The sequence below is a fragment of the Ambystoma mexicanum genome, chromosome 12 (genome assembly GCF_040938575.1).
Source record: "Ambystoma mexicanum isolate Mex_15411 chromosome 12, UKY_AmexF1_1, whole genome shotgun sequence".
Taxonomy (NCBI): domain Eukaryota; kingdom Metazoa; phylum Chordata; class Amphibia; order Caudata; family Ambystomatidae; genus Ambystoma; species Ambystoma mexicanum.
The window spans coordinates 991,204,395-991,229,319 of NC_090936.1; the positions used below are offsets into that span (position 1 = coordinate 991,204,395).

Below are 24,925 nucleotides of genomic sequence, written 5' to 3' on the forward strand. Positions count from 1 at the left end.
ATAAGAGAGACACTGAAGGCAGAGCACTCCTGGTAAAGGGAATTATTGAGGGGAAAAGTAATTGTTGTGAACTCCTATGCCCCCAACATCGATGAGTCCAATAACTTTAACTGGGTATTATCACAGCTCGAGGGGTTCGGGTCTGCAACAATTATCTGGGGAGGGGACCTGAATACACCGATAGATCCCCTAAAAGACAAGTCGCAAACCACCAGCACTCATCCGTCCAAAGCAGGCCTTCAAGTCCAGGAAATCTGCTGAGCATTTGATTTGATAGACCTGTGGAGACACTAACTGGGAAACCAGAGAATACACCTTTCACTTTTCTGTTCACAACACCAGCTCGCGGACCGACTATCTCATGGTATCATTCCACAGCCCGTTCCAATGAGGATGTGCCAAATCCTTCCCAGCACCTTCTCCGATTACTCGGTGGTGACACTAGAATGCTCCCCCCCCTAACCCAAGACCGAGAACACCCCATTGGAGATTTAAGCCAGGCTCTCTGTCAGATACGGTGTTCGCCGCAGAACTACGCAACGAAATTGCGACATTTCTAGAGATTAAGACTGTCACCTCAGCAGGCACGCTCTGGGAGACCCTAAAATGCTATGTTAGAGGGGTATGCCTGGCGAAGGAGAACTGAGTCCTGAAACTGATCAGACGGGAACTGACGGCAAGCGAGGACCAACTACGGAAACTGTAACTAGAGTGCTCGCGCTCAAGTAACCCACGACCACAAGCAGAACTCAAAGAGGAACTATTGAGGTTCAGAAACTTGGCGGAACGCAAGTTCGAATTTCTAAACCGAGGGCGTCAAATCCGCCAATATGTCAAATGTCAGCAACCAGGAGCCCTCCTAGCTCGCCTGATTTCCGCAGATAGGAAACCCACCAGAGTAGAAAGAATACACACCGCACAGGGCACACTAGTACACACAGAAGAGGAAATTGTTCACACATTCCGCTCCTTCTACCAGGAGCTCAACAGCTCCAAACACACCACAGACCCCAAAACCTTACAAGGCTACCTAAACGACATTGAACTCTACTGGGTAGAGAGGGACCTACGCAAACCACTGCGCCTGCCCATTTAGACAGAAGAAATAATACAAGCCATAAAAACCCTACCCAACACCAAAGCCCCGGGTCCCAACGGCCTGTCGGGAGAATTCTGCAAAGCCTTTGCAGCCACAGGGACCCCACTCCTCTACTGCCTGTTAAGTTTATACTAGGGGTCCCCCTAACCAGGGAGACAGCCTTTCACCAATGGACGGACAAACTGCACCTACAGACTCTAGGAGACTTGTTCATCAAAGGCATATTTTTAACACCCCAGCAGGCTAGAGAGAAAGGGAGCAATACTCCCCTTGACACATTTGTATACTTAGACTTCGCTATGCTCTCCAAACACCTTTTTCGCGTTCCCGCACCAACCACCCACATGGTGTCTCCTGCACAGTGCAATTCAGGCACAGGGCGAGGGCAGACTAGTCTCAACGATATACAGGTCCCACCTAGAGGAAACCACACGCACGAATACTTGCACGAAAGAAAGGTGGGATAAATCTATACAAGCAAATACCCAAAGATTGGACGTACATCCTTCGACAAACCCAAAAAGTGGCGAGAGGTGTGGCGTCCCAGCAGCGGACTTCTTACATCTAGCTTGAGACTGCCCCGAGGTGGCATAGTTCTGGACTCAAGTTCTTCAGACAACAGCCGCAATAATCGGAGAGAGGCCATTCCTACGGTAGCTCTGCTAGGACTGATGAGGCATCTCCCACCTGCGACGAGAAAACTCACAGCTCTCCTGCTGGTGTTGGCCCGCAAGAGTGGCCATGACGTGGGGTCGAGGACCGGCCCCTACCCTGGCCAATTGGCAAAAAGATGTACTGTATTGTCAAGATGTTGAAACAGAGTTCATCAGGACACTACCCCCTACATGCACGCCCCCGACATCTGGCGCCCTTACGTAGCTCATCTACTTTCCGCATCAGACAGCTCCGCTTCACCAGCTCAAACCGAACGAGAAATCTAGGGCGGCCTGCCATTCGACCCACCTGCAAAGAGTCTCGAATTAAAGCGAAATCATGAGGAGACAATAACATCTGTTATAGACTAATGTGGAGGGATGGGTGGGGAGTGGTTACATCGGGCCGGAATAGTTGATACACCCCTTTGGGTGTTGTATTTGAAATTGTTGGAAAACCCCAAAATAAAGTTTACAAAAAAAAATGAATGCAAAGGCTCAAACTGAATGCCCATCAAGACATGTCAATGCTACATTTAAAACCCACACCAGAACATTGGCATGGAGCGAAACTGGTTGCACAAGCTCTGTAGGAACTGCACAACAGCAGAGATTGTTAAACTCGAGCCCTGATCTGTGGTTCTAAAAAAACTGAAAAGGCAGCAATGTGGCCCTTTATAAAGCCAGTCTGTAGGACTGTCAGGCGAAGAAAAAGCAGATAATCCAAAACTGAGAAGCTTGTATAGGTAAAAAGGGTTCACATTCCTCTCTGGCACCAAGCTGAGAATGGATGTAATATGGTTTTTGAAAGCGCTGCTAAGGCCGAAGGCATCAAAGGTGCTAGAGAAAGCAATGAACAGGAAGACCAGCAAAAGCAGCGACAACACAGGAGAGAGAACTATCAACTCAATTAAAAAAAGGTTTTTAGACCTTTTCAGAACCGAACATTATCGTTTGTTCCCCGTAAGGTTTGCGGTAGGGTGTTTCATAAGGTAGGTGCCAAGTAAGAAAACGAGCAACCACCAAGGCGCGCTCTTTGATAATGGGGGATCTTCAACAGGTTCCGAGAGGCAGACCGTAAGGACAGTCAGGTTGGCAGAACGATACTTTCTCCTGCAAATACGAGGCTCCAACATTGTTTATAGCGTGGTGCGTCATGCACAACACCTTACATTTAATACGGGAGCAAACAGGGAGCCAGTGGAGCTGGCGCAGCAAAGCCTGAGCAGGAGAAAACTGTGGGGCATCAAGAGCTAGCCGAGCCGCTGAGTACTGCAAGACTTGTAGCCATTTAATCGGAAACAGTCGCTGTTCCAGGTAAATCCAATTGCAGTAGTCAAGCGCCCCCATAATAGAGGACGTGACTACCTGAGTTCTACACTTGGACAGAAGAGAAGAATCTTCTTAACTCTCTTATTGGCAAAGCAGGCATTACAGACTGCCGTAACGTGAGCATCTTCCAAGCCGGCAGGCAGAAGTCTCACCCCCAACCTTTTAACTGAACTACTCAGTGTGGCATGGCACCGGGGTTTCAGGCCAAAGCAGTTGAGGCTCAGGGAGGCATTCAGTAGAATCTTGGTTTTGTTACCGTTTAGTTTCAACTAGTTTTCCATTCACCTATAGTGCAGACACAAGATTTCAGTTTGCCTGGTGGGTTCGTACCGGGGGGGGGGTCTAAACGGGATCGTCCGCATAGATGTGAAAGATCACTCCATGGCAGGCGATAAAGTCTGCTAAGGGGCAAGGAACGTGAACACCACAGGGTAGGAAACATGAGTCAGAACACCAGGGTCCCAAAGCAACAGATTGAACACGGTTTGAAAGAAATGAGGCAAACCAGGCCATGGGAACACCCAAGATGCCGGCGTCATCCGCACAGTCATCGAGCAGTGAGACCATAACTGATTCTGTACCCATCTTTGGTCTGAAACCTGACTGAAAAGGGTAAAAGGGGTGAAGAAGCCCATTAGGTTCCAAAACAGGTGAAACCCGAGGAGTAATATTTGCCTCCATAAGCTTCATAAGCACAAGCAAACGAGATATGGGGCAATAGTTAGAAGGTAGGGAAGGGTTCAGCAGCTGCTTCTTTAGGAGGGGAGAAACCAGTGCACGTTCCTAAAATCAGGAATAGTGCCCAAACCAAAATGCTCAAGCACAGCAGTAATAGTTGGAATAACCATCAAGGGTAGTTTTTTGAGAATATGAAGAGGAATGGAATCCATGGGAGATGCAGACTTTGGTTTGTGTCGTGCAGACAGCACTAGGTCATTGGTAATGGGTTCAAATTGCAAGGACTCAGCGAGATTGATGCCTCAAGCCAGCACCCTTCCAATGGGACCTTTGGAACTTTCTGAAGATCTGTCTTAATTGAGTCTTATTTTGTCCATCTTTTCAGTGAAGAAGTTACTATTGCTGTGACACTGCATCTGTGAGCCTGCCGAGGGATTGCCCAACGGAGGGGAGGGGAGAGCAAAATGTTCTCTTGCAACCCTAAAAAGCTCACATGGGGAGCAGGCAGCAGAGGCAATGGGGTTAGCAAAAAAAAAAAAAAAGAGGATTTAGCTTCCTTAAATCGCTCTACGGTATAGTTGCGCTGCCAGGAAGTAGGCAGCTTTAGCTATAGGGTTGTAACATTTACGCTATCAGCGTTCAGTCCTGCAGCACTCTCACTTGGGGACCAGAAGGCTGGGATTGAACCAAGGGGCTGACGGCTTAGAGGGGCATAGACGCGCCTCAACAGGCCCGAAAACGTCAGCAGCTCCGATCACGGCTTTAAATCAATAGCATACTAGGGTCCAGTCCTTCAGCAGTAAGATTACCTGTTCTAGTCAACTGACAAGTCTACAACTAGTTGCGCAAAAGGATCAATAAACACTCCCAGTGGTTCGGGGGAGGGCGGTAGCAGAGCAAAACATATATACCTTGTTCGGAGAGACTTGAAAGCAAACAAGTTGAAGTTCACAGGGGAGATTGCAGCATAGCAACCACAAAGACACTAAAGGCCGTCTGGTAAATAATGTCCAGACCCCCACCTCGACTGGGAGGGGGCCCGTCAAGACGTAGTCAGCTACAAGTGTCTGGGAGGATTTGGGTGATGTCTGGATCTGATGAGGCGTTAAACGACGTTTCTGTAAGGCACTGAAAATCAGGTCTTTGTTCCACTAATAGATTAAAAATATGGTCCTGATGTACCACCGCTGATCTGGCATTGATCAGTAATCGCTTTAGTCCCAGTAGAGAAGTGCTGGGTTTAACCAGTAACTACATCACTGGCTGGGCATCAGTCAGAGGGGTAACACCCATCCCAACAGCTAGCAGTGGCACTTTCCCCGAACCATCCATATCAAACCCCAAAGGGGAAACTAGTCCTGGTAGGGGCCAGATGAAGTAGTTTGCATCACGCATGACCTTGATTAACAGCAGGCAGATCACAAGTAGAAAGTCTGGGAAGTCCAATATCATCTGCTATATTTTGACAGAGTGTCTCCCTCCACCCCCTTTGCCCCCCCCACCCCCTGCTCCCCCAAGGCTGTCCTCGGCCTGGACGAGTACCGACGGGCCCGCCTTTGGCACGCTGTCAGTGCGCCCGCTGCACTGTCGCTTCCCCCCTGCACATATGTGCAGTGACTGAGGAGTGAGCGGACCGCGGGAAACAAGTAAAAAAAGGAAGACTACTGAATGCATTGTGGAAAAAAGAAAGCAAGTCAGCAAGGTACGTTTTTAAAAGGCACCCTAAAATGCCCCTTTTTTTTAAAAACAAACTAAAAATACCAATGCACACAATTACTCCTTAAGGAACAAGTTACTTACCTGTAACTGTTGTTCTCCAGCATGGGCCTGGCATGGATTCACATGCTCATGAATATTCCCCGTCGTCATGCTGGGAATCCTCGGTAAAGAAAAAATCAGTTTCAGTTTCATTTCTGAACTGTCTTTCTTAGTAGTAACCAATCACTGGTCTCTGGGTCATACTGCCCCCAGCCAATGACTGCCCTCTCCCTAAGCCCCTCCCCTGGCAGCCATCCTCAGATTTGGTAGCACGTAAAGTGGCAGTAGGACCAAGTGAAGAGGCGCAGAGGGGAAGGAGGGAGGGTTCGCATGTGAATCCATGCCAGACCCATGCTGGAGAACAACAGTTACAGGTAAGTGACTTGTTCCTTCTCCAGCATGGAGTCTGGCATGGATTCACATGCTCATGAATACAAGAATACATAGCAGTACACACATGCACAACCGCGGGAGGTGGCAAGGCTCAACATTAAGCATTTCATAAACTCAACATTAAGCATCTCTTACCTCCTCACCAGGCCCACCTTCAGGCGAACAGGTTGCACAGCACTGCTTGGCTGACTCTGGAACTCGTGAAGGTGTGCGTCGAACTCCATGTAGCAGCCCTGCAGATGTCCAGCAGGGGCACACCAGATAGGAACGCCGTGGTAGCAGCGATTGCTCTGGTCAAAAGGGCTCTCGGACGGCCGGGCAACGGTCGGTTTTCCAACCGGTGAGAGTGCATGATGCAGCCGGAGAGCCATCTGGAAATGGAAGGCTTCGAGAGGGCCTTCCCTTGTTTCACAGGTCCAAAATTCACAAACAGCTGTGATGTCTTCCGAAAACTCTTTGTGCGGTCCACGTAGAACTTCAGCGCTCTAGCTACATCCAGCGAGTGCAAAGTCCTTTCGGCAGGCGACGAAGGCGACGGGAAGAAAACAGGGAACACCAAGGGCTTGTTGAGATGGATATCCGATGGCACCTTGGGCATGAAGGAGGGGTGCGTCCTCAGCACCACCCTCGTCTCGTGGAAAGTAAGGTATGGAGGTTTACAGGAGAGGGCCTGGATCTACCACTCGTCGTGCGGAAGTGATGGCCACAACAAACGCTGTTTTCCATGACAGGAACTTCAACGGTGCAGAATGCAGAGGCTCGAATGGCAGCCCCATGAGCCTGGTCAGCACCACGTTGAGCTCCCACGCCGGGGCCGGAGCCTTCACCAGCGGGAACAATCGGAACAGTCCCTTCATGAACTCCTTCACCAGGCGATGGGACCACAGAGATGAGCGCCCCGGAGTTCTGGTGTAGCGGGAGATAGCCGCCAGATGGATTTTGATGGAGGCATGGGCCAGCCCCGCCTTGGCCAATGTCAATAAGTATGGCAGCACTTGAGGGGCCATAAACCGCAGAGGGTTAATCTTCTGTGCACCGCACCAGACAGAAAACGTCTTCCACTTATGTGCATAGCACTTAAGAGTTGAGGACGCCCTGGCCTTTGCAAGCACCTCCTTGCAGTCCGCCGGGCTATTGTACCCTCCAAACTCACGCTGCAGGAGCCAGGCCTGCAAGTTCAGCAACCCTGGGTCGTGATGGAAGATGCTGCCTCCTTCTCTGGCGAGGAGATCTGCGTCCGTCGGCAGCTTGGCTGGAGGGGAAGGGGGGGGGGGGGGGGACGCTGACAAGTCCAGAAGGTCCGGGAACCAGATCTGTCTCGGCCACGCCGGTGCGACGAGGATCATCCTGCACCGGGACCTCTTGAGTTGGTTGATGAGTCGCAGCAGCGGCAACGGCGGGAACGCGTACAGGAACAGGCTGTCCTAGGGGAATGAAAAGGCATCGCCCATGCTCCCCGGCTGGGGAAACCTGCTGGTAAACCTCTGGCACTTGGTGTTCGCCACCGTCACAAATAGGTCGATCTGGGGACTGCCCCATCGTTGGAATAGCCGATCAACTTGATCCTGCCGCAGCCCTCACTCGTGGCACAAGTGCAGCTCCATGCTGAGCGAGTCTGCGATTGCGTTCTTTATTCCTGCCAGGTGGAAGGGCACCAGAAACATCCCCTGGGCGACGGTCCAGTGCCACAGATCCTGGGCCTCCTTGGCTAGGGCTGGGGATCTGGTGCCTCCCTGCTTCCAGATGTAGAACATCGTGGTGGTGTTGTCGGTGAAGATCCTCACCACCTTGCCCTTGAGGGACGGGAACAACAACCTGAAAGCCCAGAACACGGCTCGAAGCTCCAGGATGTGGATATGTAGTGTCCTCTCCTCCGGGAGCCAAAGGCCTCTTGCGTGGAGATCTCCGGTGTGCGCTCCCCACCCCTCCAGGGAGGCATCCGTCACCGTCTCCTGCTGCGCTGGGGTCTGGAAGTCTGCACCCGCCGCCAGATGAGCGCAGACGCCCCACCACCAGATCACTTGGCGGAAGGCCTCGTTGAGCTGGATCCTGTCTTCGAAGCTGCCCACCGCTTGCATCCACCAGGCGTCGAGGAACTCTTGCAGTGGCCGTATCCGCAGTCTGCACAGGCGCACTAGGTAGATGCACGAGGACATGCCGAGAAGGGACTTGATGGACCTCACCCTGGCCACATCAATGGTCAACAGCCGCTGCACCTTGCCCATGATGGCCTTAGTCCTTTCCTCCGACGGGGAGGCCAGTCGCGCTACTGTGTCGAGCTTGGCTCCCAGAAACAGTGCGACCTGCGACAGAACCAGGTGGGATTTGGTGAAGTTGATGGAGAAACCCAGATCCGTGAGCAGTTGGACAGTCTTTGCTGTGTGCCCGACAGCGAGTTCTTTGGTCTTTGCTCGGATGAGCCAATCGTCCAATTAGGGGTAGACGTGGATCACCTGCAGGCGCAGCTGCGCCGCCACCGGTGCTAGGCACTTGGTGAATACCCTGGGCACTGACTTCAATCTGAAGGGAAGGGCCTTGAATTGGTAGTGCTGTCCATGGACTACGAATCTGAGAAACTTTCAATGTCCTTTTAGAATGGGGATGTGAAAGTAGGCATTCTCCAAGTCCAGCGACGATAGGAAGTCGATCTCCTCCAGCTGCCCCAGCACGTGCTGGAGGGTAACCATCCAGAACGTCTGGGCCTTCATGTAATTGTTTAAACAACGAAGGTCCAGGATGGGTCGCCAACCGCTGGCCTTCTTTCTTACGAGGAAGTACCGCGAGTACACTCCGGATCCCCAGAGTTTCTTTGGGACGAGCTTGATGGCTCCTTAATTCAGCATCGCCCTTACTTCCTGCAGCAGTTGAGGGACATTGGTTTCCTTCCTGGCCACGGGTGGAATGCGGGGGCACTTCTTTAGAAACTCGTGTGCCCACGGGCCAGGGTATCCAGCACCCATCGGTCGGTGGAGATGGACTCCCACACGCTGACGAACTTCACCAGCCGACCTCCCACTGGGGTGCTCAGGTGGGGGCCCGACGCTACGGCCGGTTCAATCTTGCTTGCCAGCAGCCTTGCCGCCTTGGCCTCCTTGGTGACGAGATCCTCCTGACTTGCCGCATCCTATGTAGGCCTCCTGCGACGAGGAGCGGGCCGCCTGGCGGTATGTCGAGAAGCCGCCGCCGAATCCTTTGGAGGCACCTTGCTTGCCTCCGGAACTCCAAAATGGCTGCCGTCTTCGTTGCAAAACCCCCAAGGCCTGGGCCGTCTCCGTGTCGGTCTTGATGGCCTGCAGCGACTCGTCCACTGTCTTGCCAAATAAATTGTTCCTGTCGAAGGGCATGTCCAAAACTCTGGTTTGCACATCCTGGTGGAAATCGGTCGCCTTGAGCCAACCACGCCGTCGAAGACAAGCACTGTTGCCCAACTTGCGGAAGCCGGTGTCAGCAATGTCCGTGGCCACCGTTATGCGTGGTCCGATGACACCTCGCCTTCCTGCAGGATCTCTAGGGCCTCCGCCCTCTTGTTGTCCGGGAGGAAGTCCAGCAGAGGAGCTAACTTAAACCAAAGCTCCCTGTCGTAATCGGCCACAATCGCTAAGGAGTTGGCCGCTTTAATCGTCGTCGCCGAGATGACCCGTCCTGCTGCCCCATGGCGTCCAGTTTCTTCCCCTCGCCGTCCAGGGGAGGGGAGTTTGAAGACGAAGCTGTAGCACCTGCCGCCGTCTTCTTGGCCGCCACCGAAACGACCGAATCCGGGGTCGGCTGCGCCCTAAAGCACAGAGGGGCGGAATCAGGAACCCGGTACTTCTTCTCGTGCCGGTCTCTCTTGGCAGGAGTCGTGGACGGGTTCTTCAGGAGCAACAGCCCCTCGTCCCAGATGTCAAGTAACAGGACCGAGAGGACCGTCTTCCTTTTGGTCTCACGCCGTTGATAGAGGAAACCTTCCTTCCTTCTGTTCTTCAGGGCAGAGCGTGAAGAGCTCGGATGCCCTGGCAATCATGGCGTGGAAGGAGCCAATTTCGTTGGGCGGGGAGGCTCGAGGAGGTGGTGGTGATGGATGGTCCATCACGTCATCACCACCGTCGTCATCCGTCCCCGTCGTGGCCATCCCCGTTCCCATGTCCTCCCTAGGCTGTGAGGGCAAGGGGGGTTGGGGGGGTCAAACTCTTCTCCGCTTGCTTGGAGGCCTCCCCAACGGGCCAGGTTCCGCTGGATCGTCCGTTGGGGATAAGGGCAACCGGGTCCTCATCTCCATACATAAGGCCTGATTCGCCATCAAGATGGCTCCCGAGTTGTCCTGAGGCTCGGGTACCGGCTGCAACGGGCGCAACGGTTGGGGAGTGGAATCCTCCGCCTCCACGGGAACCTCGTCGGCACGGTCGCCATCTTCGTCCGCTTCGTAGGGATCGCGCCCATGGGACCAGACCTCCTCGAACTTCTTTTTGAGGATCTTCACGACTCCAGCCAGCTCCTCCTAAGAGGCTGAATCTGTGTCCGTGATGGCCACTGCCCCCCCCCCCTCTTTTTCCACCGGGGTTCTCGCGGGGGCCTTATCGATGGGCTGAAGAGAGGATTCCCTCCGTGGTGGCAGTGAAACTTTGGGCCTCGAGTTCGCCTCCACTGGGGTAGCTCCCACAGGCTTCGCCAGGGCCGCCACTACTCCCTCGATAGAGACCTTAGCCGGGTGAATCAAGGCCGTCATGACTTTAGGCGCGCTTGAGGCTTTCACCTTGGGGGGTGGACGTCACCGCCTCGCTCCCCCTCAGCTGTTTCCATCGATATCGACCGGGGCTTCTCCAGAAGCTTACCCGGGTTCTCTGATTTCCTCTTCCCCGAGCCAGAGTGTTGGCTCGTGGTTGATGGCGTTGGTGAAAGCGCGCCCTGCCTGGCAGCCGAGGAGCCCAACCGTTCGGCGCTCCAGTGCCCGCGGTGCTTATCCTTTTGTTGGGCCCTTGTCGCCGAAGCACCCTCAAAAGGACTTAGAAGACCGGTCGGACCTCTTCTCACCTACTCCTGGGCTCTTCCCTTCCAGAGAGTTGGTGAGGCCGGACATGATCTTGCAAAACGCACAGTCCTTCTCCACGTGCGGTTTGTCCTCGTGCAGGCAGTAGAGGCATCTAGAATGCTCGTCCTCCTTTAAGACATTCTGGAATCCGCACCCAGAGCAGTTCCTGAACAGCTTGGATCCGGGCGTCGAGCTTCCTTTGTCCTGGGCCATGTCCACGGGGTAGGCCTCAAGGTCTTCTAGAATCCTCCAAGAAGCCCAACTCGACGAAAACTTTGCCCTTGAGGGGCATAGAAAAATCTGAAACGGGTCCCCGTTGATCGGAAGTACAAACGGCAGAGCTCGAGGCTCGATTTACCAAAAAAATTAGATTAAACTCTTTGAAAAATCGCTAAACGCAGTAAAGCTAGAGAGCGATAGCACGAGGACTCCCAACACTTGAACGTCCGGTCAAAATCTGAGGATGGCTGCCAGTGGAGGGGCTTAGGAAGAGGGCAGTCATTGGATGGGGGCAGTATGACCAAGAGACCAGTGATTGGTTACTAAGAAAGAGTTCAGAAACAACTGATTTTTTCTTTACCGAGGATTCCCAGCCTAACGACGGGGAATATTCATGAGCATGTGAATCCATGCCAGACCCCATGCTGGAGAATCACAATAGCGTTGGCGATATTTAAACGTGACTCCGATGGACGTCTGACTTACTGGATCGTGCTATCTGCCGGCATAAATCCATTTTGTGACAGGCCTCAGTTTAAAGACATGCATCCAGGTGATTGTCCAACAAATACCACACTCATTGTATCTCAATCTCTGCAGGGAAGCAGGAGCATACATTCTGCCGCAACTCAGATAAAGTCCACTCTTGATGGAAGGCACCAGAGACAACAAATGAACTAGTCCAGAAGTTCAGGGTACCACGTCCTCCAGGCCTAGTTTGGAGCAATCGGAACCAACATGCACCCCGAACAGGCATCGTCACCTGAGAACAAGCAGTATGACAGGAATTGGCATAAACGCATAAAGTAGACCGAAGTCCCCCCTAGCTAAAGAGTGTGTCCTCCCAGAGTTCATTCACCAGCAGCAGAATAACTAGCACATGCTGTTCACAATGGGGGTAAAAAGACCCACTTCAGTTCCCCAGAATTAGAAGATCTCCAGAACTACCTGGCAGATTTCCCATTCGTGACAGGCCGAAGATTGCCTGTACAAGGCACCCGATCTGACATTCTGTGACCCTGCCAGATGGAGACCAATGAGACTGTTTCATGTTAAAGTAAGAGGCGCCGGTCAACCCAGCGCCATGACCGCCACGCAGTTCGGAAAGAGTCAAGCAGAGGGAGAGCCAAACTGGTAGCAAACACATTCACAGGGGTGAGCTACGCTGGAGATAGACTATCTGTGGGTCTAGCTGTGGGAGGAAGGACTATTAGAAAATGAATCTGTAACATCAACAAAAAGACCACCACATTTAAATACCACCAATCACGGAAGCAGCAGCACTAGACAGACCTCTTACCCCACTACTGCAGACACAACCGCATGCATCAGCCACAAATATTCTTTCGTGCATCAACAGTGTCAAAAAGCCATGCAGCTTGATCGATGTCTCCAACACTAAACTAAATTGTTTTTCAAGTAGGATTCTTTGTCAAAACGTCACTACACTATGAATAAGCGAGTACCATTTATATAATCTGCATTAGCGTTTCTAACAAATAACTGCTTAAGACACCTTAATGTTGGATTGCAGCTCTTCAGGCACATCCTACTCTGTATACCTAAAGCAGGTGACGCTCTCCAGATCCAAGATTTCCACGATTGGCCTGACATAAGAGGCACCATCACAAGAACTATGGTACTTTACTTACCTCTTCCTGCTCCTGTCGATTTGCAAATGTAGCATCCTGATCCACTCCATCAACACCAATGGAGGCCGGCTGCTTGTCGCGTCTGCAAAGAGCAAAAAGACAGTTCGATTGGAGAAGCTAAAGCACAAGAATTAAAAGTATATTCAGTCAGGTTTTGTGGGGCCATATGTTGGGCAGAATTACATGCAGTACCCTCTGGGACCACCACACACAATTAGGACTACAGGTGTTAGCCAAACCAACCTTTGGTATAAGTCTGTACCACACAGTTTTTGGTAGCGAGCTGAGCAGCCAGGCTTATCTCAAGAGGGAATGTGAGCAGTACAAGTAATTACACAGAGGACTTTCAATCACAGTGGTTCAAGAAGACACTTCTACGCAAGGTTTCTTGGTAAAACACTTATTAAATTATTACACAATAATTTAGAAAACATTTAACTAGAAGTAGGCAAATATTATATACAAATACACTTCAAAACAAGATTTTGAGACAGTTTGAGCTCCCATGAAATAGGAGGTAAGTAGAATAGATCACATATACTTGTTAGACAGTGCAAATAGTTTCCAGAAGAGTTCATTTCGAGTCAATAGGCCAGGCCAAAGTCAATGGGCTAGTGTTCTGGATAGGAAAGAGCAGTTCTGGTATCCAACGGTAAAGTCTTTGGAAATGTTCTCATAAGAAGTTTAGGCAAAAAAGAATCATGTCAGTCACAAGCCGATTAGGCTTGCAAGTTGGGAAAGTTTCACGAATTTTCACTGCAAGAGTGGCGTTCTCTCGATCGGGTTGGAACAGTACCTTAGCATGAAGAAACAAATGCAGCTGAAGTCGTTGGTTCCTGGCAGTTCCTGCAGATCTCGCTGTTCCTGAGCCTCAGTCATGGGGACAAGAGGGAGGATGTTTGTGTAAACCTGCACTGCACAGGATCGTCGAAAAAGCAAACAAGATGGAGTCACTTCAGTCCCAGCAGCTGTATATTCAAGCACACTAGCTGGTGTCCCTCTCCCTGGTACATCCTAACCAGCCTTGAGAATGGTATCCAGGTGGATTACAAGTTGATTGGTCCCACCAATTCAAAGGAAGAATTTGTCCTTGAAGGGGCTTCTCTGTCGAGATGAACTTGGCAATTCGAAGATGCAGCAGGGCTTCACCGGGAAAACCAACGGTCCAGGAGTTGCAGCAGCCGTCCTCTTCCAGCTCTTCTTCGGTTCTTTCATTCCAGTGGTCAACTGCTTTCCAGTCCGAGACTCACCTTTTAAAAGGTTCTCTCCCTTTCATTCCAGCCTCACTGTCACTCACCCAGCAGGGTGGCAATCCTTGCCTGCCGGCCAGCCAGCCAGCCAGCCAGCCAGCCAATCATGCCAGAGTGCATTTGGGTCTCCTAGGAGACTAAGCACAGGGAGTTTCGGGCACCTCCCTCACTTCCTGCCCACCCCAGACACTCGGGCGCCAGAGGCGGTCTTCAGTCCTGAAGCCTGCCAAAGGCACACAAAGGGAGCAAACCTGGTTTGGCACGCAGAGAAACACTAGAAGGACCTTTCCAAAAAGAAACAGAAAAAAGAAGAAGACCAAGACCTGTTTTAACAAAGGGGTTTAAGGCGCCATCTTGAAAAACATGGCTCCCGTGATTTTTAGCTACCTTTGTTCGAGGTCAAGAAATATCATGGTAGTTCGTTGTAAAACCACTGCCACCAGCCTTTTCAATAGGAGAGGGTAGCATTTGACTGCTATATGATTATTTAGACACCGGGGATGCTATGTAACCACGTCAGCACTCCATTGCAAGATGGTGTGTGCTGGGTCTAGGAATTTGGAAAAACTAGTAAAGTCAATTTCACTTTACATTCTCTGGGAAACAGTAGTTTATCCCAGAGAAGGTATTTAAACCTTTGGGAAGTCTAAAAGACATTCCTGTGTCACTGCACTGAGGGTGCTGTGTAACACACATGAAAAGATGATGCCTATGGAGTTATCTAAAACTCCATAAACAAAGAGCACAAGTGTAAAAAACACATCAAAATACATGAAAGCGTGGGAAAAAAGGCTGACATTCTTACCAGGTTAAAAAAAATCAAGTCCTCAAAATCCAGCAAAGTTGCTGGGGTTCTCTAAGGTGAAGGGAATTAGCACAATTTTGAGAATTCTCCTTAACACCATACACTTCCTCCTCACAATTCTTCAGAATGGCCATAGAACATTGCTTTCCTATAACACTAACACTCCAGCATGGTATTTTTAACAGAGGTACATGTATGAAAGTCTCTTCCCAGCATCTGAATGCTGTCAGAACTCAAAGCAGCATGCTTTACAGTCAATTGACATAAAGGGACAAAGTCTGACCCAAAAACGCATACCGAAAAAACGTGGCAGTGATTAACATAAGAAATGTGACCAACATGGCTTATGCTGCAGAGCCGAAGGAGGGCCACAAAACAAAAATAAATTATTCAAATGTGATGAGTCCTTTAGGACAGTAACACTATCAGCATATTGTTAGAAGCTCAATGGTGATGCAGACAGTGCCAGAACATCATAGTGCTTGAAGAGTGGGTCTATACATCCCCTCTATAGGCCCATTCTCTAGCCACTTCATCTAAGAAACTGAAGAGCAGTAAATCGAAGAGCAGGGTTAAGAGGGTTTTTTAGAACCTGTTCTAGTGCAGAATTCTGAGAAGCCAACTTAAAAAGACACAAACTGTTTATATTTAAGTCTTGGTCCAAACCCTCAAAGTAGGGTGGCTAAGCAGTCAGGCTTGAATTTAAGGGGGGGTGGTGGGATGGGTATGCTTGGTGTATAGAACCGTCAATAAAAGCAAAGTCTGTTATGGAACCGCGGTTCACACAGGCAAGAAAAAACACAAACTCAACAAAGCCTCTTTAACATAGTACTGATAAGTAAAATCACCATTAAAAATATGGAGATCCACAGTTCATTAACAAACGGAGTTAGATAACATTTTAGACTGCAACATACTTCGATACAAGTATGTGCATTGTAAGGTAGGCAAGGTGGTGGCACGGGTGTTCGCGGTAGATTCAAAAGCCTGCAAATGATGATACTCTAATAAGAACATATCTTAAGAAGTCCATCCCTGTGACTAACATCCAGGTTACTTTATCAAGCAGGCTTTGGTAGCTTTTCAATGTGCAAAGTTTGCTGTCAGTCCTAGTGGTCAATGATCTTTAATGGCTTTAGGTCTTTCTTTTCTCCAGAATTCAGGAAGGGGGATGCTTCAGTGCAACTATGGAAAATACCCGAAACGCTCCCAACAGGTGGAGGCTGTCCAGCAGACAATCTGCCCAGCAACAGCAGTAAACATGGCTGAAGCATGATTTGGACCAAACAGTCCCACAACCCACTTCACACAAAAAGTACAGACCAGGAATTCTTGGGTGTACTACCACGAAAGCGCAAGATCTTATATGACAATTATCGAACTGAAGGTGGCCAACAAAGAGGATGGCACGAACAGGACTTGTACCGCGAGAAGCAACTATTTTGAGTATATGGTATATCAAAAAGATCTTATCACAGTTAAAAAAATTAAAAAAATAAATAAAAACAAAAAAAAGTGCACATCCATGCATGAGGGGGGAAAGGTAAAAATCAGTCTGCCACCTAGCTGTGAACTGCATATCTTAAAAGAAACTGCTGTTAATTACAATAGGACGTTTCTTTACTTTACTCCAATGAAGTTGGCTTGTGCTACAGTGGAAGAAAATGAAGCTAAAAAATAAAGCCATTCCCTGCAATGGCATCCATAGAGGCTGACAAGTGCTCCACAAACAAAATGCGTGCAGCAGGTGAGACAAGGTGGTGCTCACGAACTAGTGGCCCTTGGGAATTCAGTATTCCAGAAGCATATTGCAGCGTAACTTTAAAATGTGTAAAACTGAAGTGAGAATACTTGAAAATCGCTGAAAACCACAAGGCACTGGAGGGGGACAATAATCGACAAGTGGAAAAACCCAACTCGTATATAATCTAGGGATCGTTAACCACAAACTCATATCGACTGGACGAGAGCTGCACCCCTCCTGGCCACGTCCCTAGTCACAACAAGCATTGGCGCGATCTCGATATAATCAACAGGCACTAAGCGCAGAGCAACAGACCAGAACGGGAAGGAGCTGCTGCAATAACGAGCCCAGATTAACCGAAGGACGATGCCCAAGGGCCTAGGGCCAAAGAAAGGAAAAGGAGCCATAGGCAAATACACAACGACGGCAAGAAAAGGTGCCGATACCACCATGTCCACTGAATCAACAGAGCAAGAACAAATATCCACCCAACCAGTCACCATGGACCCACAGGCAGTTTTTTTGGCCATGCAACAGGGGTTCACATCCCTCAACGAGACTGGATAACAGCCGATGTTGCCTCAATTAAGTCACAACTAGACAAGACCAGAAGTCGAATCACGGAAGCCGAGACCCGAATCAGCACTACGGAAGACTCACTGGAAGCGTTAAAAAACAGTGACAACAATGGCTAAAGATTTGGGCACGGTCAAAATAAAATGCGAAGATTTGGAAGCCAGATCCCGACAGAACAACATACACATAATAGGAATGCCGCAGGAAGCACTGAAGGGACCCATGGAAGAGGCGGTAGAGAAACTGCTACAAGACCTTCTGGGGGACCCCGGTTGGTCTCCCATGTTCATCGTGGAGGGGGCACATAGATCGCTGGCACCGCGCCCCAAGCCAGGAGCATACCAGAGACCGGTTATAGCACGCGTGATGAATTATAGAGACATACTTCATACTGAAAACAGCTAGGGAAAAGAAAGACCCGAGATGGGAAACCAACATTATCCACATATTCCATGATTAAACCTGCAAGTGCAGCAGGAAAGACGCTCATTCACAGGGGTCAAGAGCCTACTGCGAGAATGACATATTCCACATGAAATGCTTTACTCGGCCAGGTTAAGGCTACAACATCAAAATAAAACAAACATACTTCTTCACATTTCCTGAGGAAACAGCAAACTTTGTGAAAGCCAACATCCCATTGCCAACTCGCCAACCAACTAACGAGGAAGCCTCCTGAAACCACAAGAACTCGCGACTGAAGCAAGATGAGAAAACAATGAGGGGGCTAGGGTTCCCCCATGTGGGTGCCTAACAGGCGTTAACATCCCAAGATTGAACTATAAATACTAACAATGAATGCACTCACACCATCCAACATGTGTTTGAGCAAAAAAAAGAAATATACAAAAAGAAAAATTAAATAAACTGAACCGGACAGGACCGAAAAGAAAAGTAAACACCACGGCCGGAATATTTCAGGAGAACTGCCCTGATGCAGGTGCACACCAAGTTATGCGTAGAAAGAGGGAGGGACCGGGGGCATAGTTAAAGTTTGGATAACTATGAGGGAGGGGGAGGGGACCAGGACAAGTTTGTTGGAATATTTGTTGGGGGAGTGGGGAGTTGAAATAAAAAGCACACAGGTACAGAGACTAGACAGTCAAATTAATGGCAAGGAAGAAACATGTTAACTGTCATAATATGAACCAGCGAGACGATGGCTAAGTCAAGTAATGAGGATATCAAAATGTTAAGCTGGAATGTTCGGGTGCTGGGATCCCAAATAAAAAGGAAAATCATGGTATATATTAATAGGCTAGGCCCCAAGATGGTTTTTCTGCAGGAGACACACCTATTACAACACCAAGCCGAAATACTAGCCCCAAATTGGGGCCCACATCACTATTACACATTGTATTGTAGCTGAGCTAGAGGAGTGATTACCCCGATACATAAATCCATACCTTTTACAATTCTGGACACAGAATGTGACCTGGACACAGAATGTGACCAGGAGGAGTCATGGTACACGGCACCATCCAAGGCAGAGAGGTATTATTACTCAATGCATATGGCCCTAATGTAGACGATACCGATTTCTACTCCAAGTTGATTGGGAAACTATCGAAATTCCCCACGGCTCAGATGATATGCGGCAGAGATATTAACACCATCCTTGATAAGTGTCTTGCCCGCACATCAGATCACCCAAGGGTACTGACCAAGCAGCCCAAATGATAATCACCCATATGACTGACCTAAACCTTAGAGATGGATGGTGCTCCTTAAACAGAGCTAAACTGGCGTACACATTCTATTCGTCGGTGCATAACATGCATTCCAGGATAGATATATGGTTGGTATCTCTTGAGGCACTGGGCTGGATCACTAATACATATATTCATCCAAGGACATATTCGGATCATTCGCCTATCCCGATAACACTAGGAATCTGAAACTAGGAATATTAAGCTGAACAGACCCCCTTGGAGATTTAAACCTGCAGCATTACACGACCAGGTTTACAAAACATCACTGGCCCAACACATCCAGGAATACTTTGAAATCAACGAAGGCTCAGTGACTACCCAAGCGACACTATGGCAGGCATTTAAAGTCTGCATCAGAGGCACTGCAATGTCCACGGAATTCGGGGTCTTGAAAGACATCTGCAGAGACGCGAAGCAGAAATTGCCCAAAAGCAAAATCTGTACGCACAAACACCATCTGCACAACTCGGGCTAGAAATGAATGAAGACCAAGTTAGACGAATACAAGGAGGCAGCTGATCGGGAGATCCGCTACATTGACAGGGCTACAGCTGCTAGGCGGTATGGGGAAAGTGAGCGTCGAGTTAGACTATTTGCCAGGACGGTACGAGGGGAGTGTGGCCCGACAACTATTCCATGCATAACACGAAACGATGGTACCGTGACCACGGACAGACACGAGATCGAGGAAGCATTCTATGGCTTCTACAAACATCTATACTCCCCAGAGTAATGCCAATGATGCAGAAATAGACCAATACCTATCACAAATTCCAACAACACTTATCAGATGCCACTAAAGAAGATTTAGAGACTCCAATTACCGAAGCGGAGATATCGTAAGACATCAAAACATTACCTAATGGAAAAGCGCCAGGAGCTGATGGCCTAAGTGCAGAGTCCTATAAGTAATTCTCCCATCTCATTGTACCTAGGCTACATGCTATGTGGGCAGAAGCCCTAGAAAAAGGAGAGCTGCCAGACACCAGTAGAGAAGCAGTAATAACGTTACTGCTTAAGCCAGGAAAACCCCCGTAAGACTGTGGCTCTTACAGACCGCTATCACTGATAAACACAAGCACCAAGATCTTTGCAAAGATCCTGGCCACTTGGCTGACCCCATTATTGCCATATATGATCCATGAGGACCAAGCAGGATTCATAATGGGCAGATCTACAGCAACAAATATTGGGCGCTGCCATAAAACTTTAACAGCTGTACCAAAGCACTTGCTAGGGGTGGCAGTTTCATTAGATATGCAAAAGGCTTTGACACGGTGTACTGGCCGTTCCTATTCAGGGTCCTGCTAAACTATGGGTTTGGCCCTAACTTTGTTAAATGGGCCCAGATACTTTACAGACACCCCTACGCTAGGCTCTTCAATAATGCTACATTATCTGACCTATTAGAGCTGCGGGGGGGTGGGGGGGGCACACGGCAGGGCTGCCCACTGCCCCCCCCCTCCTATTTGCTCTGGTGATCGCGCCCCTTGCAGACATATTAAGAACCCGATACAGCAACTACGGATTGCGGCTTGAGGGCAAACTACAGATTATCACTCTATGCAGACGATATCCTATTATATATATTTTTTTTAAACGGAACACACACTCGGCAGGGTCTTGTCAGCGGTCAAAACATTTGGCGAATACTCTGGCCTGAAACCTCCGGAGGGGATGGTTATACCAACTGAACTACAAGGCCTCATATGGAGTCCGGTACACATCAAATATCTAGGGGTGTACGTGGCCAAGACACCACAACTGTCCAGAGCACTGAATTATGATGCCCTTGCAGAAGTCCTATGAGCCAAGATGGCGCGCTGGAGTGCCCTACCTATAACAATAATGGGAAGAATTGCCCTACTAAAAATGATAATTCTCCCTAAACTTTTTTACATATTTAGCATGGTACCGGTCGGCCGGCAAGGGCATTATTTGCAAAGCTGGGGAGAGCATGCACTGCATTTACGTGGGGGGGGGTCATCCCAGACTGAGGTGGAGGATACTCACTGACCAATATCAACAGGGAGGCTTAACGGCACAGACTTGGAACTCTATCTGGCGGCACAAGCACACTACGCCGCCCAATGGGCGACAGATTTCCTTAACCCCAAGGGATCATTACATGAACCCCCTTACTAAAATCTATCATTCTACTCCATGGCCTGATGACGTCCCGCCCAAAACGATATAATACTATCGACCGCACAGTGGTTACAACCACAGCATGGGCCAGGATCACCGACATATGGTACAGACACGCTATATCATCCAAGCATGCCAATTTGGGGCGCTAACTACATACGCCCTACCCTGGATAAAGAAGCGGCCACGCAATGGGGCGCCAAGGGAATAGTGCAATGGGGACAATTATTTCCAGATAAACGCTTTGTGACATGGGATGCCCTCAAAGAAACAGTGGGAGTTATGCCAAAACATAAGATGCTCTAAATGTGCATGCAATCCGCAATCGCTAAGATATGGGCTGAATTTCCAGCAGAGCCAGTGATAAATCTGGTACTGGGTTATATGTTTACGGCAGGGGAAAGTATCGGCATCCACACTATATAGGACCATTATCCAGACACGTCCACCAGTGAGACAGTGCCAAAACCCAGTGGGAGCAAGTACTGGGACACCCGATCAGTGATAACCAATAGTCACAAATATGTACACTAACCAAACACGTCATGCGAAATATAAGCGGATCCACTATAAGACTGTTCACAGGACACACTACACTCCAGCCAAACTCAAACGAATATACCACACAACAGAAGACGTATGCCCTAGATACCACAGCGCGGAGACTGATACTTTCCATATGTTCTGGTCCTGTGTACAACAAAGAATATTGGGAGGGAATCTGCAAATCACTGGATAAATTGGCCAAACATCCTATCAAATGGTCTCTGATGCTGTGTTTACTAGGTGCCACAGGAAAAATGAACCCTCGGTGGTGGAAATTACTGAATGCGAGTCTAGTACTAGCTAAAAGAGCAATACTTCTGAAATGGAAAAGTACAAGCCCACCCACGAAGGAAGATTGTGACAGAAACATGATCTGGGCAAACAATGAAGAATTATACATAGACACGCTACATGCAGCCACCAGACCAAGGAATATATATATATATATATATATAAGCAATATCTTGCGGATATAGCTGAAGATGAAGACACTGAAATGTTTTGACATAAGAGTTATGTGTAAAGTATGTGTATGCCATATTCTATATGTGTGATGTACCTCTGTGCAACAATAAAGTTTTTTAAAAAAAAGAAAATCGCTGAAAATGGATTAGTGGTTTACCCATTGCAAATTCGAGTAGGGATAATGTACTATTTCGACAGTCCTAGAAATCTTCATGAAGTTGATTTTGGAGCCTGGGTGAAACTGAAGTCCACCATGAGGACTTTTGAGAAAGCACCAAGCTATAATGTGGGGACTGTTCAGTTTACACATGACCACCTGGTCACTTCCAGTCCTCTAAAGAGCAGCACCACCACATAGGAGAGGTGCTCTACCAGTATGGAACTTTTAACAGAAATGTTCTACACAGTTCCTCGCCGCCACGCCCACTTGGGTAGAAACTGCTCTTAGTGCAATGTGATTGAAAAGCAAAAGGAGCAGTGGGAGGTTTGACGAACAGAGAAAAGAGCCCTGCAGCAGAGGAAGCAGGGCAGCAAGAACAGAAATTACCATAACAACCACTGCCAATGCTAACAGTTTGGGATTTTGTGTAGGCATGTGTTACGATCCACTGCACCTTTAAGAGTTAGGTCCGCCCACAAAGGGGCAGGACCACTGACATGAGTTGGGGTGAGTTCTAAAGGGAAGGCACGCTTGGCGCCAGTTACCGTTGAAATATTAATAAAGAAGGTTATGCTAAACTCATCCGGCTGTGCGTCCTCCTTTATATGCACCCAGCCCAGTTCGCGCCAACACTGGCGACGAGGCCTTTCTCCCACACGCCGGTGTCCTCCTTGCCGGTAGTTTGCTGTGCTCCTGCTTCCTGTGCAGCCAGTGATCCTGCTGCGCCGATTCTCCATTACTGCACTAGCAGTCCGCCAGGCGTCGTCGTCCTAGCGTGGCCAGTAATCCCACCGTGCCTGCGATCCGCCTCCGCCTGCATCCGCAATCAGCTGCTTCCAGCAGCCCAACGCTGCACACCTCCGCACGTGGCCCTGCCCGGTGCAGCAGCGCCAAGCTGACCGAGGGAAAGACACTAGGCCCCTCAGGTTTACACGAGGCTCGACGCATCAATCAGCAACACAGATCCGCCGCACGATGCAGAGCACGTGCACAAGCTACAGTGGGCAGCCCCCTCTTTCCCAGCGCACGCTGCGCTCCACTATCTCTCCTGGAGAAGATGTGCCACAAGCAAGCCCAGCTACTCCAGCACCCAAGGGGAATCCACTGTTTGAAAGCTCTCAGGCCTGGGTCACCGTACCACACGGCCTGACCACACAGTCCACGGGTCTACACCCACTGGATGCGCAGAGCCTGCCAAGCCATCCACCCAGGGGTGGCACTATCTTCATTTCCTGACATTGTTAAGGGTTCCTCAACGCCTGAACCCCTGGCAGGCACATCCTACCACCAACATGAGCAACACCAGCAATCCACTGTCGCCCCAACCAGTCCGCGCCGCAAAATCCATTCAACTGCGGATGCCGCTGCCATTCACCACGACCCTGCAAGCCACGAAAGGCCTACGATCGACCAAGTGGATGGAGGACTTTCACCATTTTTTAAGGGGATCAGGGGACGGCGACTCTCCCCACATAAGGGACATTTTCCTCAACCTTGTGGGGGGGAAATAAAGACAATTGTTAAAACCATCCCAGCAGCTGAGCAAAATGACTTTGCAGCATTAATCAAAGCGCTTGCCAAATTACTCATAATCAAACCCAACCGCGACTATGAAAGATACATTTTCAACCAGTGCTCTCAGAAACCACAAGAGACTGTAGATGAATATATCACTTGCCTAAGGGTGAAAGGTGCCCACTGTCAATTTGACGTTTTCTCCCTCGGCGAAGCCATACGCCTAAGAATCATTGAAGGCTGTCTGTCACCAACGCTCAAGAAGCAACTCCTGAAGAAGCCCCTCACAATCCCCGAGGTTAGTGAACTCGCTTGAATTTTTGCGAGCGTGGACGCCCAAGCCGCGTCCATGACAGGCGCAAACGCACCAAACTACCAAACTCATTGCAGCTGTTCAACCACCCCCACCTCGCCAGGGGACAAAGGAATCTACCAATACAGACCACAAGCCCTGCAAGTACCACGACAACAGAGGCAATGCTACAGTTCGGCATGGCATTCCCACACTCGGGGTCCTGCCCGGCCTCATCACAAAGGTGTAAAAACTGCGGAAGGGAGGGACATTTTCAATCTGTGTGCAGAGAAGGGAAACCATTTCCCACCATGCGGCCTCAAGCACCCAGTAGGACACCCTCCCACGCGCAATTTCCCCAATATGGACCACAAAGATACTACCAACCAAACCAACGTCGATACGTGCGAGCCGACAACGAATACCAGTTCCTAGAGTATCCGCAAACACAAGATTATGGGGAACAACCACCCTACCTCACGGACGAGTAGGACAATCCACCAGAAGGATACGCACATGAGGCATACTACCATGACCCCACAACAATGTCTTGCACCATGTACTATGACCAAAATCCACAGGACGAGTAAGTCAACCTCGTGCTCGACAGTGAAGAAGCCAGAGAAGCCCCGAAAATACCAATCAAAATGGGCAACTGCCCGTTTCATTTAATGGTGGACTCGGGCGTCACCGTAAACATCATGGGCGAACAGGAGTACCTGAGAATCCCAAAACCACTGACGCTTGGACCAGCACAATCCAGAATCTTCCAGTGGGGGCAGCCACACCCTTACAGACCATCGGACAATTCACGCGCCGTCTCCTCCTCAAAGGACAACAGGTGGACACCACCATCCACATCATCCGATCCCTCAACAAGGGTCAGTGCCTCCTCAGTTACTACACTGCCTCGTGCTTGG

The 24,925-nt window shown here is 49.5% G+C and overlaps 1 protein-coding gene across 5 annotated transcripts in view; it reads right to left on the reverse strand.

The window, feature by feature from the left end:
- NCAPH2 (non-SMC condensin II complex subunit H2) overlaps nt 1-24,925 on the reverse strand; it is an 899,214-nt gene that overhangs the window by 645,646 nt on the left and 228,643 nt on the right. For all 5 annotated transcript variants that reach the window (XM_069629493.1, XM_069629491.1, XM_069629492.1 and 2 more), the window contains one exon: nt 12,793-12,874. In XM_069629493.1, the coding sequence (XP_069485594.1) occupies nt 12,793-12,874 (82 nt within the window). The remainder of the gene's footprint in view (nt 1-12,792; nt 12,875-24,925) is intronic.